We start from the raw sequence: 21,865 nt of genomic DNA, 5'->3' as shown, positions 1-21,865 counted from the left end.
TTAGTCCACCTACCTAAAATAAACCGAAATGTTGCTGTCTGGCGATTTGAAATATACTTTTTGATCACATTTGAAAGTGCTATAAAATTTTTGCTTTTATATTTTTGGAGGCTGAATAGTTTCCACTACTGCAGGTATCCCTTCACTACTATTTATGCTGTGCTGCTCACATCCCTGCATTGAATATTATATTATATAGAATGGATAGATCAAAATCAAGTATTACTTTACATAACAACTTTAAATAAACAATAAGTAGATTTTTTTTTATAATGTGAAGACCATTTTTTTTTATATATTCATATTAAGATATGTCATGTAGAAATATGATATTACTTTCATTATTTAATCATTTTCATAATTTAACATAACATTTTAATAAAAAAATACATTTTTTAATTATTATAATTTAAGATATTGTCTATCCATCTTATATTTTTAATATTTTACATATTAATATAACTATAATCTCTATATAACTAACTGTCATCATTATATCATGTTTTCAAATCTACTATAAAAGTACAGTTGGCATATGATCTTTTCAAACAGTGATCTTTGTGAGGTATTACTTTAAAATGGACCACAAAATAAACCAAACAATAATATAAGTAAAAGAAAATTAAACACAAATATCTAAATAAAAGTATAAATTTTAGATTTCTGCCATATGAGCAACAAATGTTAATACAGAGATTGATAGAAAATTTGGCATAATTGGCAAAAATATATTTATTCACATTTACTTATGTATACATTATTATATGAAAACAAGGACATATATGCTGCAAAAACATTGTAATAAGATCATAAATACATTTATTTCAATTTAATAATTTAAAAAAAAAAAATTCTCAGGAATGCAGTTCCACAATTTTACCTCTGAGCGCCGCTATTTGACCAATAAGAAGAATAATACCAAACAAGATCCACTTGGATTTTCATGTATCACAGATCTTCAAACACAGACACAGCCATTTTCTGGATATCCTCTTCAACAAAGCATCATCATTGTTGCTTACATATTCAGGATTTTATATACATTATTGAAACAAAACTTTTACAAATTTTGGATACTGCAAAAGCTAAAAGAAATGACTCTTTATTCACAGACAAACCATGGACTCAAATGGCAAGTAACCATTTTCATATTATTTTCTTGGCTGCATCAATCAGGTTTTGGTCAGATTCACTATTCTATTACAGAGGAAATGAGGAAAGACTCTGTTATAGCAAATATTACAGATGACCTTGGATTTGATATTAAGCAGCTCTCATCTAGAAAACTAAGAATTGTATCCAGAGCTTCAGAGAAATATTTTTTTATCAGTCTTGATAATGGAAGTCTATGTATTAAAGAAAGGATAGACAGAGAAACATTGTGTGGGGCAGAATACTCCTGCTACCTTACCTTTGATATTGTGATTGAAAATCCATTTCACATATTTAAAATCAAAGTAGAAATTCTGGATATTAATGACAATTCTCCTACATTTTTCCATGAGACCTTCTCTGTTGAGATTATAGAGTCAGCTTTACCAGGAACAAGATTTGCTCTGCAAAGTGCAGAAGATCCAGATACTGGTATGAATTCAGTGCAGACATATAAACTAAGTGATAACCAGTATTTTATACTAAGTGAAAAGGTTAGACCAGATGGCAGTAAATTTCCAGAACTTGTGTTAGACAAACCCTTGGATAGAGAGGCAGAACATATACACATATTAACTTTAATAGCTATTGATGGAGGGGACCCTATGAGATCTGGAACTGCTTTAATAAGCATCATTGTTACTGATGCTAATGATAATTTCCCAATATTTGGCAAAGAGATTTACAGGGTCAGTATACAAGAAGACATACCTATGAACACTATTATAGTAAATGTTAATGCCACAGATAAAGATGAAGGCATAAATGCTCAGATTACATATTCCTTTAGTAAAACTTCAGATAACATACATCATACTGGCATGTTTATTATTAACTCTATAAATGGAGATATTAAAACAAATAGAAATGTAGATTTTGAGGTGACAAGGAATTATGAACTCTCTGTGCAAGCAAAAGATGGAGGTGGTTTAATTTCCCACTGCAAAATATTGATAGAAGTTATAGACATGAATGACAATGTCCCACAGATAGTAATTAGCTCCCTATTATCTCCAATCCAGGAGGACGCCAAGCCAGGTACAATGATAGCTTTGATAGAAGTGCATGACCAAGATACTGGATTCAACGGAGAAACTGACTGTGAAATTGTTGAAATTGTACCTTTTAACTTGCAATTGTCATCTGACAATTATTATACATTATCCACAAGCATGACTCTAGACAGAGAACAACAAGCCTATTATAATATCACAATTGAGGCTACCGACAGAGGATCTCCCCCTTTATCCAATAGAAGGACCATAGGATTGGAGATTGCAGATGTAAATGATAATCCGCCAGTGTTTATCACATCTAAATATAGTGCATACATTCCCGAGAACAATTTACCAAGAGCTTCTATATTTAGTATAAAAGCTATAGATCCAGATATAGGACACAATGCTAAAATTATTTATACAATTTCAACCAAAGATACAGAAAACCTATCTATGTCATCTTTTTTTTCCATGAACATAGAGACAGGAGTTCTTTATGCCCAAAGGTCATTCGATTATGAACAGAACAAGAGTTTTGAAATACAAGTAAATGCAAAAGACAATGGATCCCCACCTCTGGACAGTAATGCGACATTGGTTATTAACATAGTTGATCAGAATGATAATAGCCCAAACATTTTGTATCCATCTACAGAAAATGGATGGCCAGGTGGGTATGAAATGGTTTCTATCATGGCTGAACCAAGATCTTTAATAACAAAGGTGGTAGCAGTGGATCCAGACTCCGGCCACAACTCCTGGCTCTCCTATCATTTCATACATGTGACAGAGCCATCATATTTTATTATTGGTGAGCACACAGGAGAAATAAGAACAACTCGGGCATTTCAAGAAAAGGACACACTGAAGCAAAAGGTTGTGGTGATGGTGAAAGACAATGGAGAACCATCTCTCTCAGCTACTGTAACCATAAATGTTTTTTTGACAAATAATATTCAAGTGGCTCCAAAACTCACTAACCAAATTGAAAATGAAGACACACAATCAAATTTACACTTATATCTAGTAATAGCGCTTGCTCTGATTTCCTTGTTATTTATTTTCACTGTCATGATTGTTATAATATCAAAATGTAAAGAATCTAAATCTTTAGAAACAACATTTGGAGCAGTAAGTACAAACTTATATCCTCAAATTGACTCCAGAATGCTCTCCTTGTACAGTGATGGAAGTTTACCCTTTCCCTACTCATACAATGTTTGTGTGGCTTTGGATTCAACTGAAAATGACTTTGCTTTTGTTAAGCCACAGCAAAATGTTCCTGTGGATAACCTTCTTGATGCTAATGATTCAGGACTTGGGGATGAAAGTTTAAAAGAAGCATCACCAACTACTGAACAGGTATGTTCTATAAAAGTGTTAATGTGATATAACTCCTCTATACTTTGTGATATAACTCCTCTATACTTTTTATATTTACTTCAAAAGTTCTAATTGCTACTTTAAAAAGACTAGACCAGTATCAATGCCAGACTAAAGTAAGACCACCAATATCTGGTCATATATCCCTATAGTATTAATGGCAATTTCTAAACCAGAACATACAGAAAATAAATACTGGTTGAAAGTGAATGGCTCCAAAGTCAGATTTTTAACCCCTTTGGTTTTTGCCTCTCCATGTTTAAGCAGCTATACGTTTTTTCAATTGGCATGGATATAAAAGGCATACCTTTGTGTGATTTATAATTTAAATTTGTTTGTGCTTTTTGGGGCTACATATACATTAGTTGTAATTTATATACATTTATTTTGCGCTGCAAATATAAAAAAAAAAACATTGCTTTTTTATTTTATCATTGAAACTGTACATATTTTTTACATAAACAATGTACAATAAAATATTTTATTTTAGAAATAATGGATTATATAATTTTTCTGTATTTTTTTTATATAAAAATGTTTAATTATATTTTATTACACTACTTTATAATTCTATTAAAGGAGTTTTCTGGGATTTTACTAATGATAACCTAGTCTCGGAATAGGTCATCAGTATCTCATCAGTGGGAGTCCGACACCTGGGACTCCTGTCAATCAGCTGTTTGAGAAGGCACCAGCGCTCTTTTGAGCATCAAGGCCTTCTCGCATCTTACCAAGCACAGAGTCATATGTTGTATAGCGGCTCTGCTTGATATCACACTCATACTCATTGAAGTGAATGAGAATAAGCACAATACCAAGGACAGCCACAATACAATATACGGTGTTAGGCTTGCGCTACGCTTGGTAAGCCGAGTGAAGACCTTGACGCATATAGGAGCGCCGTTGCCTTCTCAAACAGCTGATCGGCAGGGGTCCCGGATGTCAGACCCTTACCAATCAGAAACTGATAACATATCCTCAGGATAGGTAATCAGTATCACAATCCCAGAAAAGCTGCTGTATGCTAATACATTATACATTGTCACTCTATGGCAGATGCTGAGGTTAGGGCAGAATTAGTGTGCACTAACAGCAGGGTTACTGAACTTAAAGCCCCTCAGTCACTTTTAGGTTCTTCTATGGCTAAGCAAGCATCTGGTCAGACCATTGGGACCCTTTCAGAGAGGGAAATTCCCTTTGATCATGCTGCTATACAGACTGTAGCAAAAATAAAAAAAAGTGTAAACTGTAATTGGAGTTACCTCTGATCCTGGCAATAGAGCAAAGGGTACTTTAAGGATTAGAGCTGTTAGTTATAGTCTATTAATGGAGCAAAAGTGCTCAAAAAACTGCTTGGCTCCCTCTAAAATGACAATGGATGTTTCAGTGGTTAAATTGGATTTTAATTTTTTAGATGTTTTACTCTCTGTTATATTAGAGGTTCAAGTTAATGTTGAAACCTAAGCTCTTACCCAAGAATTTACTAGTCCTCTAGCGGGTGAATCTAACTTGATTTTTAGGGCCAAAAAAAATAAAAATCTCCATTAATATGACTGTATACATAGAAACATAGAATGTGTCGGCAGATAAGAACCATTTGGCCCATCTAGTCTGCCCAATATACTAAGTACTATGGATAGCCCCTGGTCCTATCTTATATGAAGGATGGCCTTATGCCTATCCCATGCATGCTTAAACTCCTTCACTGTATTTGCAGCTACCACTTCTGCAGGAAGGCTATTCCATGCATCCACTACTCTCTCAGTAAAGTAATACTTCCTGATATTACTTTTAAATCTTTGCCGCGCTAATTTAAAACTATGTCCTCTTGTAGCAGTTTTTCTTCTTTTAAATATTCTCTCCTCTTTTACCTTGTTGATTCCCTTTATGTATTTAAAAGTATAGAAACAGTGATGTTTCCATAAATAACCAAGCAGTATTTATATAGTGTAAATAAAATCCATGAAATGCTAAAGGGGTTATCCTGAAAAAATATTGATGACTTATCCTCAGGATAGGTTATCACTATCAGATAGGTGTGGGAATGTCACCCAGGACCCCCATAAATCAGCTCCGCGGCCTCTTTCTACCTCACTGTAAATGGTTCATAAGGCCTAGTTATAGCATAGCCCCATTAAAGTGAAGTGGGGCTGATCTGCAATACCAAGCATAGCCACTATACAATATAAGACACTGGGTTTGGTAAATTACTTGAGGTTTGCATGCTTAGCTGTTTTAGGGAGTGCCATGGCTATATGGCTACAACAGCTAATCGACAGGGGTTCCAGTACTCTGACCCCTGCTAATGTGATAATGATTAACTATCCTGATGATGTCATCATTATCAATTACTGGAGTCTATCTAATCATATCCATTAGACATTTAAAATTGCAAATTTGCTAAACTAAAAACAGTTGCTTATACCTTCATCTCAGATTGATGAAATGCTAACATTTTGACATCGACTAGTTGCCTTCCGCTAAAGACTAGCTGGTCTAAGGGTCCAATCAAGTTTTGCTGGATGACAGCTGCTCCTATTCTATTTACTAGTTAAGAACTTAAATATAATGTACCTCATGATGATAGGAAATAATCTGAGTGTTGTCACCAATGGACAAATAGATTGTGGTATCTTATTTGGCTTAATAAATCTTGGGTTGACTATAAACTCTGGATAAAATTATTATATAAAAAGATTGTCCAGAAATTTAATACTGATGGGATATCTTCATGATAGGCTATCAATATCTAATCAGTAGGGATCCAATACTCAACACCTGTCCAAAGTGTATAATGTGATGGAAAAATGAATTAAGCCAGTAAAGGAGGCAATATGGACAGTTGCAATATATTAGTAAGTTTCTTGTATTAACTTTCTCTACATGATAAAATGTAATTTGCTAAAGTGAGAGAAACCCTTCAACTATGATAAGGTAGTTTGTGCTGTTGGATAAGATTATGGTTCAAATTCATTGATGACTCTTCATAAGTAACAAAAAATACATATGCTGCCCTTTATTTTTAACTTCAGTATAGTTATTAGTGATCAGTGACGTTTTCAAAAATTAAATTCGGCTGCTTTGCGAAATGTAGACTAGAAATTAGATTTTTTACAAAGTACTTTGTCATGAATCACAGTCCATTGTATGTAGCAGGTGCAATGAGGTATAACCAGAAGCTCTGGTGAAGAGGTAGCACTAATTACAATAATCTGCCAAACATTAGTTTGTGTCTTTGTGTGTGACTGTAAACATTTATTTAATTTTCATTTATGTAATACATCTATGGGGAGCTGTGCTTTTCATCTGCTTACAGTTTTTTTCCGCATATTCTTTTGCTATAACAAAATTGTTAATGCCGTTTAGCAAATAATGGTGTGGCTACACAAAACCCCAGGTAGCTGCTATATTCTTAGCATAATTGTGCAATATTTTTTTATAAAACGGATAGTTTATAACATAATAGTAGTTACACCTAAACACAATCAATTTTAATTAATAAACTTTTAAGATATTATATTTGCTTATGTGATTACCAAATGTATTGTAGCATTTGCGGTTATCTAAATGTATTGTAATATAGCAGGACAATATTTGAAAGCTAGTTAAAACCCAAACTACAAGTACTTTGTCTTCTGGTACAGTTAGATTGACCAACACAAACTCTGACATTATACTTTTAGGTTTTTTTTATAAGAATACTAAAGGAATTTACTAAGTTTGTATGCTACATTTTTTAATACAGAAAAGTCACAAAGTGCCCTTTTGTGCAAAAATGGACAGCTGGTGGCTGGGACAAGGTAGGCCTCAGGTGGCCTGACACATTTACTAATAAGTGTTCCAGAAAATTTGTGCACATTACATATGAAGTCTACACCAACTCCTTATAGGCATATATTGATTTTTTTTTATGTACAGACCTCCCAAGAGTACACCATTATGCACCTATCAATCTTGATAATTTTTGGTGCATCATACCCAAGAGAGTTTGTATTTTTATTAGTTACATCACAAGGAAATGACTAACATATATTTAAAAAATAGTCTAGATAGAGTGATAGATAATCAGATGGGGAGCTATAATATATAATTGTGTTTGTGATGGAGGTAATGTTTAAATTTTATATAGGTAGAAATGAATAAGCATTGAGTGTTTCAGATTGAGTGCGGATCTTCAAATAATGGTATACATTGGGTTTGGTTATGATCTGTTTGAACCATGCAGAATATTGTACTGTACATTTCAAAAACGTTTAGACTGAAGCAGTACATATGAACTTTTGCATGCAGTACATATGAACATTTGGCAATTTTTTTCCCCCTCCAGGGTACAATCTGCAGCAAATCCATATGAGGAATATACTGTCTTTTTTCATAGATTACATGAATATCTTTTTGTAAACCCCTTATACTGTACTTTTATTGTGAAATATTCTATGACCAACCATACTTATAGTATGAGCGACATGTTATCTTGATTACTCAAGGCACACATGGTGTCAAATAATGAAAATGACTCATATTTATTTTATGAACTTTGTGGTCAACGTTTCAGAAATATCACCAACAATAATGAATTGTATATTCAGTACAAATGAATCAACTGCACTGGGCCTATTTGTGTTATCTTTACTCCCATGAAGAAGATGACTATGACATGTGCATTAGGCTTATGAGGCCCTAGTCTTGTCTTGAGGCCATATACATCTTATGGATTGAAATAGTCATTAGGTATTGACTGCATTTGGATTTGATATTATGGTTATTCAGTTGTTTTAATTATGTTTCACCATTACATTGAAGTACTCTAGTTGCCTCTTATTTACTCCTCCATTACTGATCCATGAACTTTTGATATTTTTAATGGTTTTAATTTTTTTATCGATTAATTATATATTAATAAAGATACATTTGTTGGTTTGGCATCTTTGTTATCAGCCCTGGGCACAATTTATCTAGAGACCACATTTTGTCCTTATATGCTTCTCACTAGAAGGACAGCAGGACTTATGAAGGAGATATAGAGATGTATGTAATATGTAAATACACTATACTGCATGCATGTGGTGTGCATATACTGAATGTTTGTGGTGTGTGTATTAATATGGATATATATATATATATATATATATATATATTTTGCTTTTCAATTTTGAATTACATTACTGCTATACATACTATACGGTATATATTAATTTGTTTGCAGTTTGCTGCAAACATTTGATCAAAACTATATGGAACAATCTGCCAACAATCTTCAGATGGAAATCTATATTATTTTACTTATTGTACCTCTCCTGAGCTTAAGCCTACAAAATCAACTTAGGGTAGAAGGGTAGGTAGGATCCAGGTTTGTTTGTCTCTAATTAAAAACTTTCAACAGATAGGAAGAGCCTAAAGTAGAGGCAGCCATTCATTCAAAGGTACAATGCAAAATGTTGTTATGATTGTGAAGAACAAATGAAATCCTTCTATTTGAGCTATAGTCACCATAAGTTTAGTTGCTATAGATAATGTCCAAGTGGTTCCTAAAATAAGCAACTGACTCCCAGGCGAAGAGCTTCAAATAAATCTATAACTGTCTTTATTCATCAAATGAGCACATATCTTTGCTTTTTATTATAACAGTTACTGTATATTGGTTATTGTATAAAAATGCACGGATACAAAATCACTGTAACATTATGGCCCTCACATTTCAACATAAGTTATCCCACAAATGAGACAGTAACACTTTTATATTTTTACAATATCTGTGTGCCTTTGGATGCCAATTAAAGTGACTTCAGTTAACTGAAGCATAATAAAAATTTTCAGTACTTGTGGATATTCTGCTTGATGCTGACGACTTAGGTGATAGGAAAGAAAGCCTTTAAGAAGACTTGACAATAAAGAGGGTTCTGTAGGAGAGCTTTAAACAAACTCATATGTAAAATGTTTTATTCAGTAGATATTACATAGATATAGTATAAATAGAAAACAGCTGCTTTGTCCATTTTATAGTCTCTACTTGTTCTTTGTTTTCATATGATGCTGGCAATAATGTCCATTATAATGTACTGTAGTCTCTAGTTGGTAAAGTTTTGGTCATATGATGTTAACTTGACATTGTAGGTTACTATGACTACAATATTTTTCTACATATAGAGAACAGGATAATCAAAGGAATCATGTCAACATGGCAGGTTACCCCAAACGTTTTCCCTATAGGGAATATTTAATGGCATATGATATAGCCTTCAATTTTATCAAAAGCCACTGCAATGGGAAGCAGTATGCACTTACCTTGACTTTAAAACTCTTTTGCCAGGGTTAGAGAAAACTTCTTGGTAAGTCACAAAGTCAAAGTTCAATTTTGTTACTAAAATGTTGAATAATTTGGAATTTTATGTATCATATACAGTAAGTAACTTGCTGATTTCTTAACAACATTACTGGTTTCCTGCCATACGTTATGGTTGTTTGAAAGGTATTTTTTTTCTATTGAATGACAAAAAGGAAATTGATAATATAATTTATATGTAGAATTTTACTTAAATTGTGTTTCTCTAATGAAAAAAATTGCATATAGTTTACTTTGCAACTTGTGGTATCATCTTAGCTGCCATGTGATTGTTTACAATGAGTACTTTAACCACTTTTTCAAGGCGCTAGTTTTCATAAAGCTTTCTACCTATGTACAGTATGCCGGGTCAGACCAGAGTACCAGAGAATACTCCGGTGAGCCTAGGATATGTTATTATACTAGGCAGCAAAGTTCTAAGAGAAAAAATATATTTGGCTGCCTTTGGAGCCAATCACTTGCCACTAGGTTTTAGTTATCTTATTCAAATTTTAATGGGCCTTATTGATGATATAGGGCCTTGAGAACAATATCCTCTGGTGGGACCAAGAACCCCAGCCTGAAACTGACAGTATCTAAAGCCAAATTTTTTTGGGGAAGTGTTTCTGGAAGTTCTTAGAACTGGAGATATTTGAGAAATGCAGGTGATTATAGGGTAGTTTTTTTTTCTCTGAAATCCAATTGACAACTACAGTTCACTTTTCATTAACCTAAACAAAATGATATGCATCTGGTCTTGCATAAAAAATAATAGAAACAAATATCCCCCATTTTCCTCTATTATAATTTAGGTATTTCTAAGGCTTTAACCCCTTAAGGACTGGGTCATTTTTCACCTTAAGGACCAGACAGATTTTTGCAAATCTGACATGTGTCATTTTATGTGGTGATAACTTTAAAATGCTTTTACTTATCCAGGCCATTCTGAGATTGTTTTCTCATCACATATTGGACTTCATGACAGTGGTAAATTTGAATCAAAATATTTCATTTTAATTTATAAAAAAATACCAAATTTACCAAAAATATAAAAAATTTGCAACTTTACACATTTCAATTTCTCTGCTTTTAAAACAGATACCTCAAAAATAGTTATTACTTTACATTTCCCATATCTCTACTTGATGTTTGGCTCATTTTGTGAATGCCATTTTATTTTTGGGAGACGTTCGAAGGCTTATAAGTTTAGAATCAAATTTAGAAATTTTTCAGAAAATTTCCAAAACCCACTTTTTAAGGACCAGTTCAGGTCTGAAGTCACGTTGTGAGGCTTACATAATAGAAACCACCCAAAAATGACCCAATTTTAGAAACTACACCCCTCAAGGTATTAAAAACTGATTTTACAAATGTTGTTAACCCTTTAGGTGTTCCACAAGAATCAATGTAAAATAAAGATGACATTTCAAAATTTCACTTTTTTGGCAGATTTTCCATATTAATCATTTTTTCCCGCTAAATAAGCAGGGATTAACAGCCAAATTAAACTCAATATTTATTGTCCTGATTTTGTAGTTTACAGAAACACCCCATATATGGTCAAAAACTGCTGTATAGCCACACAGCAGGGTGCAGAAGGAAAGGAACGCCATATGTTTTTTAGAAGGCAAATTTCGATGGACTAATTTTTGGACACCATGTCCCATTTAAAACCACCCAGATGCACCCCTAGAGTAGAAACTCCAAAAAATGACCCCATTTTAGAAACTATACCCCTCAAGGTATTCAAAACTGATTTAACAAACGTTAACCTTTTAGGTGTCCCACAAGAATTAATTGAAAATGGATATGACATTTCAGAATTTCACTTTTTTAGTCAGATTTTACATTTTAATCAATTTTTTTCCTCAAACAAAGCCAGGATTAATAGCCAAACTAAACTCAATATTTATTTCAATGATTCTGTAGTTTATAGAAATACTACATATTTCGTCGTAAACTGCTCTATAGCCACATGGCAGGGTGCAGAATGAAAGGAATGCCATATGGTTTTTGGAAGGCAGATTTTTATTAACAGTTTTTTTTTACACCATGCCCCATTTTGAAGCCCCCATGATGCTCCTCTATAGTAGAGGTGACCCTATTTTTGAAACTACACCCCTCAAGGTATTCAAAACTGATTTTACTAACTTTGTTAACCCTTTAGGTGTTGCACAAGAATTAATTGAAAATGGATATAAAATTTCTGATTTTCAGATTTTCAATAATTTTTTTCCGCTAACAAAGTGAGGATTAACAGCTAAACTAACCTGAATATTTATTACCCTGATTCTGTAGAAGCACCCCATATGTGGTTGTAAACTGCTGTACGGGCACATGGCAGGGTGCAGAAGGAAAGGAACGCCATATGGTTTTTGGAGATTTCACTGGGATAATTTGAACTTGCCATGTGACATTTGAAGACCCCCTGATGCACCCCTAGAGTAGAAACTACAAAAAAGTGTAAACTATGGGATAAGGTGGCAGTTTTGTTGATACTATTTTAGGGTGCAGATGATTTTTGGTTACTCTATATTACACTTTTTGGGAGGCAAGGTAACAAAAAAAATAGCTGTTTTGGCACTGTTTTTAATTTTGTTATTTACAACATTCATCTGACAGGTTAGATCATAAGCTATTTTTATAGAGCAGGTTGTTACGGACGCGAAAATACCAAATATGACTTTTTTGGGTTGTTTGTTTCAGTTTTAAATAATAAAGCATTTTATTAAAAAAAATGTTTGTGTCTACATATTCTGAAAGCCATCAATTATTTTTATTTTTTGGGTGACTGTCTTATTTAGGGGATCGTTTCTTTCAATATGAGATGACAGTTTGATTGGTACAATTTTGGGATGTATGTGACTTTTTTAGTTTTTTAGGATGCGGCGATACCTAATATGTATACTTTTTAAAAATAAATTATATTTAACACAATAAAAGCATTTTTGAAACAAAAAAATCCTGTTTTAGTGTCTCCATAGTTTGATAGCCATAGTTTTTTTATTTTTTTGTAACGATTGTCCTATGTAGGGGATTATTTTTTGCGGGATGAAGTGACGGCTAGATTGGTACTATTTTTGGGGCATACACCTTTTTGATCGTTTGGTGTTGAACTTTTAGTGATGTAAGGTGACAAAAATTGCTTTTTTTGACACAGTTTTTATTTTTTATTTCTTATGGTGTCTATCAGACAGGGGTGGATAATGTGATATATTTATAGAGCCGGTCGTTACAGACGCGGTGATACCAAATATGTGTGTGTTTTTTTAATTATTTTTTATTATTATTATTTTTATTTTATTTTTTATTGAAACTTTATTTTTTTATTGAAAACACTTTTAAAACTTATTTTTTTTACTTATTTCTGTCCCACTCTGGGATTTCAACTTTTGGGTGTCTGATCCCCTCTGCAATGCATTACAATACATCTGTATTGTAATCCATTGCCTATTAGTGTACGAGACTGAGTCATACACTAACAGGTTGCCTAGAAGACCAAGCCTGAGGCTGGATCTCCTGGGCACCCATAGAAAGCAGGTGCCGATACCGTGCAAGGCATTGGGCAGACTCTGCACGGCATCGGGCTTCCTCCCTCACCCGACACAAACCCCTTCTATGTCACGGTCAGCGCGGACCGCGGCATAGAAGGGGTTAATCCACCAGTATCAGCTTTTACAATGATGCCGACGGATACAGCAGGGGCCCACCTACCAGTGACTGTCGGACTCCTGAGGTGATCGGCGCGCACCGCTCCGGTGCCCGCCGATCAGCCCGCCGTGCATGTACGGCGGAATGCATTCTGGCAATGCATCCCCCGCCATACATGCACGGCATTGTGTGTTAAGGGGTTAATTGAATCCTGTGCTGTGCATAATAGTTGTAATATTTCTGGCTTTGCCTACTATGGAACTTATGCTAATGCTTCTTGACTATGAAGACTAGCATATGCTACAGTTTCTGCTTAGTAGATGACTATAGATAATATCTGACATATCAGTATTTGAGTAAGTAAAATGTTGGGGAGATATAGTTCAATGGGGCTATTCAAAGTTGAATTTGATTTGCATGTACCCAAGTTTCACCTTAAGGAAGAATTGGAAACAAGAATTTGTATGAAACTCTTCACTGCAAAATGATAGACTCAATCATTAACAGCTCCCTAACTCCTACTATGCTATGGAGGTCCATTATTGTAATATAGTATGTATTTCATACCTACATGCATATAGAGAGCTACAAGAAGATGGATCCCTCAATTATGTTCATATGCTTTAATATGATATATGTTCAGGATTGTCATAATGACACAATCCATTTATCAAGTACAGAAATTGCTTACTTACTACATTGTTATAATAGACTAGAAAACACAAATATTGTATTTTTATTTTAAAGATATGTAAACGTGTATTAAGTAATCTTTTTTTAATTATGAGGAAAACATTTTGTTATAATCTTACATACAAAGATATGATTGATAGATTTTAGGTAGCTAGATAGATATGATAGATTGATTGATATGTAAATGTTATTACACAGTCATTGCATGGTATTTTGAAATAAATAAATTCCTAGCATGCAGTTCCTTAGTTGTACCTAACAGCACCAGTAAGGAAATGTACCATTGCTAATACACTGGTACTGTATATTTCTCATACATTTCAAATCTACAAGGGGAAAAAAATCTATTTTGTACATTCTATCTTGCTCTAAACAACTTAATTATATTCTAGTATCCATATCACAAAAATACAATTTTTGCCGGATATTTGTCATGAACACTGGATTGCAGGTTTTAGAAGCTCAACAATTTCTATGATACAGCAATGACTCATATGGAACCTCAAAATCAAAAAGAAAAAAACTCAAATTGCAAGTAACCATTTCTATCTTGTTTTCTTGGCTGTATCAATTCATTATTCCATTGTAGAAGAAATTAGAAAAGATTCTGTTATAGCAAATATTGCAGATGACCTTGGATTAGATATTAAGCAGCTCTCATCTAGAAAACTAAGAATTGTATCAAGAGCTTCAGATAGATATTTTAATGTCAGTCTAGATACTGGAAATCTATATATTAAGGAAAGGATAGACAGAGAGACATTGTTTGGGGCAGAAGCTTCTTGTTTCTTCACATTTGATGCTGTGGTTGAAATCATTTAACTGTTTTCAGGGTCAGAGTAGAAATTTGCGATATAAATGATAATTCCCCATTATTTATTACTGATGTTTTCACAATAGAAAAATTGAATTAACGCCCCTAAGAATTAGATTTTCTTTCTTACAGAACATCCAGACATTGGTTTGAATTCTGTACAGTCATATAAGCTCTGTGAAGACAGAAATCCAGATGGTAGTATATTTCTAGAGCTTGTTTCAGAAAAACCTTTAGATCGTGAGACACAGAATATTCATAAATTAACTCTAACAGCTTTGGATGGAGGCAACTCTATAAGATCAGGCAGGGCATTGATAAAAATGCTTGTCACGGATGCCAATGATAATTCCTATATTTACTCAACCTTTATATAAAATAAGAGTGAATGAGAACATTCCAGTCAATGCTACACTAATTACTGTAGGTGCGACTGATAAAGATGATGGTCTATATTCAGAAATTTACACATGGGCAGGCACACCACCTTTCGTTGCTGGTATTGGATCAAAAACTTTGTGTAACTGATCCAATACCAGCTACGAAAGGTGGTGTGCCTGCCCATGTGTATATTTCTCTATTTGTTTTGTGTACTGGTGGGTGACCCAGTCAGCAGTGAACCCACCATTATCCATTTCATGTCGAGCCCTCTAACTCTGTTTTGTTTTGTTATACATATATTCAGAAATTCCTTATTCCTTTAGTAAAACCTCAGGAAACATCCATTATGCGGATCCGTCTCACAAATGCATTGCAAGGACGGATCCGTCTCTCCGCTTGTCATGCGGACCGACGGATCCGTCTTGTACATTTTTCGCATTTTTACCGATCTGCGCATGCGCAGGCCGGAACGACGGATCCGGCATTCCGGTATTCTGAATGCCGGATCCGGCGCTAATACATTCCTATGGGAAAAAATGCCGGATCCGGCGTTCAGGCATGTCTTCAGTTTTTTTCGCCGGAGAAAAAACCGTAGCATGCTACGGTTTTCTCTTTTGCCTGATCAGTCAAAACGACTGAACTGAAGACATCCTGATGCAAACTGAACGGATTACTCTCCATTCAGAATGCATGGGGATATGCCTGATCAGTTCTTTTCCGGTATAGAGCCCCTGTGACGGAACTCTATGCCGGAAAAGAAAAACGCTAGTGTGAAAGTACCCTTAGCAGCAATACAACACTACTTAACCATATAGTAGATGAGAATGATTATACACCAAAGATCTTGTACCCATCACTGGATAGTGGCAGCCTAGTTGAAATTGAGATGGTGTTTTTTGCTTCTGAATCAGGTTCTTTAATAACTAAGGTGGTGGCTGCAGATTCAAACTCTGGACTTAATTCTTGGCTTTCCTATTAGTTCATCTAAGCACCAGAACCCTCACTTTTTAAAGGGAACATGTCACCTCAAAAATGCATCTACACCCGCCAGCAGTACCTCATAGTAGCCCGCAGCCTGTTAATAATTATATACTGCTGTGTAAGTATAATGATTCTCCATCAGTGCCAGCTTTAAGTCAAGGGGGCAGCAGCCTCCTTGCTTCAAGTCAAGGTAACCACGCCACCTAACCATCCCCTCTTGCCTGAGAGTGACAGCCTGCAGTGTAGTCACAATTACCCAAGTCTCGCGCATGAGCGGTGAGCTCTGTAGTAATGTGCTGTCCCATCTCCTGCTACCGCTGTTAGCTGGGTTTCAACAGCGCAATGCGCATGTGTGAGAATCGTGGCCGCACTGCACGCTGTCACTCTCAGGCAATAGGGGACGGTTAGGGGGCATGTTATCTTGACTTGAAGAAAGGAGGCCAATGCACCCTTGACTTCAAGCTGCCCTGCACTATAGCGCTGATGGAGAATAAAACTGCGTTTTTTTTTTAACTAACGCAGCATTGGACAACAGGATGAAACATATTATTAACAGGCTGTGGGCTACTATGAGGTACTGCTGGCGGGTGTAGATGCATTTTTGAGGTGACAGGTTCCCTTTAATCAATAAGCACACTGGTTAAATCAGGACTGCCCATTCTTTTCAGGAGAAGGACATATTGAAGCACAAAGTAGTGGTGATGGTAAAGAACAAAGGAGAACCCACTTGTTCAGCTACTGTCACATTAAGTATCATTGTTATAGATAATTTTCAGCAAGTTGGTCCAAAACTCAATGCTATCGGTGATTTTGGTAACGAATCCCCCCTAAACAGTTTGCAAATATATTTATTAATTGCTCTAGCACTGATTTCCTTTTTGTTTATTCTAACTTTAATGCTGGTAGTTGTTTCAAAATGTAAGAAGTCTAAACCTTCAACAGCCTTTGGATCTTTCAATGCAAATCTGTATCCCCCAGTTGATCCCAGAGTGCTATCTACAGTTGCAAGAAAAATTATGTGAACCCTTTGGAATGATATGGATTTCTGCACAAATTGGTCATAAAATGTGATCTGATCTTTATCTAAGTCACAACAATAGACAATCACAGTCTGCTTAAACTAATAACACACAAAGAATTACATGTTAACATGTTTTTATTGAACACACCATGTAAACATTCACAGTGCAGGTGGGAAAAGTATGTGAATCCCTAGACTAATTACATATCCAAGAGCTAATTGGAGTGAGGTGTCAGCCAAATGGAGTCCTATCAATGAGATGAGATTGGAGGTGTTGGTTACAGCTGCCCTGTCCTATAAAAAACACACACCAGTTCTGGGTTTGCTTTTCACAAGAAGCATTGCCTGATGTGAGTGATGCCTCACACAAAAGATCTCTCAGAAGACCTACAATTAAGAATTGTTGACTTGCATAAAGCTGGAAAGGGTTATGAAAGTATCTCCAAAAGCCTTGCTGTTCATCAGTCCACAGTAAGACAAATTGTCTATAAATGTAGAAAGTTCAGCACTGCTGCTACTCTCCCTAGGAGTGGCCGTCCTGTAAAGATGACTGCAAGAGCACAGCGCAGACTGCTCAATAAGGTGAAGAAGAATCCTAGAGTGTCAGCTAAAGACTTACAAAAGTCTCTGGCATATGCTAACATCCCTGTTAGTGAATCTACGATAAGTAAAACACTAAACAAGAATGGATTTCATGGGAGGATACCACAGAGGAAGCCACTGCACGTTTACAGTTTGCACAAGAGCACCTGGATGTTCCACAGCAGTACTGGTAAAATATTCTATGTGTGGAGAAAATGAGCCACAGCACACCAACATCAAAACCTCATCCCAACTCTGAAGTATGGTGGTGGGGGCATCATGGTTTGAGGCTGCTTTGCTGCATCAGGGCCTGGACGGATTGCTATCATCGAAGGAAAAATGAATTCCCAAGTTTATCAAGACATTTTGCAGGAGAACTTAAGGCCATCTGTCCACCAGCTGAAGCTCAACAGAAGATGGGTGTTGCAACAGGACAACGACCCAAAGCATAGAAGTAAATCAACAAAAGAATGTCTTAAACAGAAGAAAATACGCCTTCTGGAGTGGCCCAGTCAGAGTCCTGACCTCAACCCGATTGAGATGCTGTGGCATGACCTCAAGAAAGCAATTCACACCAGACATCCCAAGAATATTGCTGAACTGAAACAGTTCTGTAAAGAGGAATGGTCAAGAATTACTCCTGACCGTTGTGCATGTCTGATCTGTAACTACAGGAAACTTTGGTGGAAGTTATCGCTGCCAAAGGAGGTTCAACCAGTTATTAAATCCAAGGGTTCACATGGATTTTCCACCTGCACTGTGAATGTTTACATGGTGTTGTCAATAAAACATGGTAACATTTAATTCTTTGTGTGTTATTAGTTTAAGCAGACTGTGATTGTCTATTGTTGTGACTTAGATGAAGATCAGATCACATTTTATGACCAATTTGTGCCGAAATCCATATCATTCCAAAGGGTTCACATACTTTTTCTTGCAACTGTATGTATAGTGATGGAACATTACCTCTGCAATACTCCTACAATCTTTGTGTGGCTTTGCATCTCTCTGAAAGTGATGTTATTGCTCAATCAGATCAAAATGTATTTGTTGATGAACTTATTGATGGAAATGACTGTGGAATTGGAGTTGAAAGTTTAAAAGACGTTTTACCGATGAGCACTGATACGGAGGTAGGCCTTCATAAAATTGCAAGTGTATTATGGCTTGACTCAATAGCCTTAAAACAGTAACATTTTTTGTTGTTGACTATAGCAGGTGCCATTTCAAAACAAACTGACACAAGGGGGTGCCCTGGGGAACAGTTGCTGGCCTGTTTGGTGTGACCCGCCTTCTCCCTTTAGCCACCCCACTGCCTCTTCCAGCCTGTTGCGGTGCTGCGGATCCCTCCCCCTCTGTATTGCTGTCTTCGCTCGGCTTGCCTTTCCAGGTTGGGTCAGTGACGTTATCGTCCAGCACCTCCTATTCCACTTCCTCACTCTGGTCATCCTCCTGACTTGTTGACCTAACAAAAACCTCACTTATTGACAACTGTGTCTCATTCTCATCATCAACCTCTTGAGACACTATTTGCCTCTCCCCACCGTCATCTTCTTCTGTCAGTGGATGCTTCAGAGTTTGGGAATCAGGGAACAAGATCTCCTCATGTTCCTCTTCAAACAGGCTTGGTGAGAGGCCCAAATAAAGGAATGGCAATGAAAACAGCTCCTCGGAATATCAGAGTGTGGGATCACTTGTTGGCCAAGACTCTCCATGGAGGGTGGAATGAGTGTTAGGATGAGGATTCTGTTGACCAGACTCTTGGCTACTAAGACTGGACTTTGTGGAAGACAGGGTGGTGCTTAACCGACTGGAAGCATTATCTGCTGCAATCCAACCGATCACCTGGTCGCACTGGTGTGACTTCAAGAGTGGTGTCCTGCCCCACCCTTCAAACTGGGACATGAAGCTAGGTATCGTGGATGAGTGTGTTTCTTGTGCTCTGGCAGCAGGCACAGTTTCACCGCGCCAAGGGCCACAGCCTCTGCGTGCACTATAAGCGGCACGGCCACTTCCCCGTCCTTTACTTCTCGCATTGTGCATATTAAATGGTATATATACTTGCAAGTACAGTACAGACCAAAAGTTTAAACACACCTTCTCATTCAAAGAGTTTTCTTTATTTTCATGACTATGAAAATTGTAGATTCACACTGAAGGCATCAAAACTATGAATTAACACATGTGGAATTATATACATAACAAAAAAAGTGTAAAACAACTGAAAATATGTCATATTCTAGGTTCTTCAAAGTAGCCACCTTTTGCTTTGATTACTGCTTTGCACACTCTTGGCATTCTCTTGATGAGCTTCAAGAGGTAGTCACTTGAAATGGTCTTGCAACAGTCTTGAAGGAGTTCTCAGAGATGCTTAGCACTTTTTGGCCTTTTTGCCTTCACTCTGCGGTCCAGCTCACCCCAAACCATCTCGATTGGGTTCAGGTCCGGTGACTGTGGAGGCCAGGTCATCTGGCGCAGCACCCCATCACTCTCCTTCATGGTCAAATAGCCCTTACACAGCCTGGAGGTGTGTTTGGGGTCATTGTCCTGTTGAAAAATAAATGATGGTCCAACTAAACGCAAACCGGATGGAATAGCATGCCGCTGCAAGATGCTGTGGTAGCCATGCTGGTTCAGTATGCCTTCAATTTTGAACAAATCCCCAACAGTGTCACCAGCACACCTCCTCCTCTATGCTTCACGGTGGGAACCAGGCATGTAGAGTCCATACGTTCACCTTTTCTGCGTCGCACAAAGACACAGTGGTTGGAACTAAAGATCTCAAATTTGGACTCATCAGACCAAAGCACAGATTTCCACTGGTCTAATGTCCATTCCTTGTGTTCTTTAGCCCAAACAAGTCTCTTCTGCTTGTTGCCTGTCCTTAGCAGTGGTTTCCTAGCAGATATTCCACCATGAAGTCCTGATTCACACAGTCTCCTCTTAACAGTTGTTCTAGAGAGATGTCTGCTGCTAGAACTCTGTGTGGCATTGACCTGGTCTCTAATCTGAGCTGCTGTTAACCTGCGATTTCTGAGGCTGGTGACTCGGATGAACTTATCCTTCGCAGCAGAGGTGGCTCTTGGTCTTCCTTTCCTGGGGCGGTCTGCATGTGAGCCAGTTTCTTTGTAGCGCTTGATGGTTTTTGGGACTGCACTTGGGGACACTTTCAAAGTTTTCCCAATTTTTCAGACTGACTGACCTTCATTTCTTAAAGTAATGATGGCCACTCGTTTTTCTTTACTTGCTGCTTTTTTCTTGCCATAATACAAATTCTAACAGTCTATTCAGTAGGACTATCAGCTGTGTATCCACCTGACTTCTCCACAACGCAACTGATGGTCCCAACCCCATTTATAAGGCAAGAAATCCCACTTATTAACCCTAACAGGGCACACCTGTGAAGTGAAAACCATTTCAGGTGACTACCTCTTGAAGCTCATCAAGAGAATGCCAAGAGTGTGCAAAGCAGTAATCAAAGCAAAAGGTGGCTACTTTGAAGAACCTAGAATTTGACATATTTTCAGTTGTTTCACACTTTTTTGTTATGAATATAATTCCACATGTGTTAATTCATAGTTTTTATGCCTTCAGTGTGAATCTACAATTTTCATAGTCATGAAAATAAAGAAAACTCTTTGAATGAGAAGGTTTGTCCAAACCTTTGGTCTGTACTGTATGTCACACGTACAGTATCGCAGGCTTTGTAAGTGTATACGCAAATAAAGTACACAGAATGTCACAAATCCTTTTAGGATGTGCATACGTTAAACAGGAGGTATAGTGCAAGTAATGCCGCTGTCACCACCGCCTAATAAAAAATTACACTGAATGAATGTCACTGATATTTAGGATGCGCACACGTTAAACAGGAGGTAGAGCACAAG

At 36.4% G+C, this 21,865-nt stretch overlaps 1 protein-coding gene across 1 annotated transcript; it reads left to right on the top strand.

Annotated features, from left to right (window-relative positions):
* The first annotated feature begins 860 nt into the window (after window positions 1–860).
* Window positions 861–15,021, top strand: LOC122926029 (protocadherin gamma-B1-like). The gene is made up of 3 exons (XM_044277420.1): window positions 861–3,512; window positions 7,279–7,333; window positions 14,789–15,021. Exons 1-3 carry the CDS (start codon window positions 861–863, stop codon window positions 15,019–15,021), a joined length of 2,940 nt encoding a protein of 979 aa, XP_044133355.1.
* Window positions 15,022–21,865: the final 6,844 nt, after the last annotated feature.

The sequence above is a fragment of the Bufo gargarizans genome, chromosome 2, assembly GCF_014858855.1.
Source record: "Bufo gargarizans isolate SCDJY-AF-19 chromosome 2, ASM1485885v1, whole genome shotgun sequence".
Taxonomy (NCBI): Eukaryota; Metazoa; Chordata; class Amphibia; order Anura; family Bufonidae; genus Bufo; species Bufo gargarizans.
This window is presented reverse-complemented; position numbering and strand designations above follow the sequence as displayed.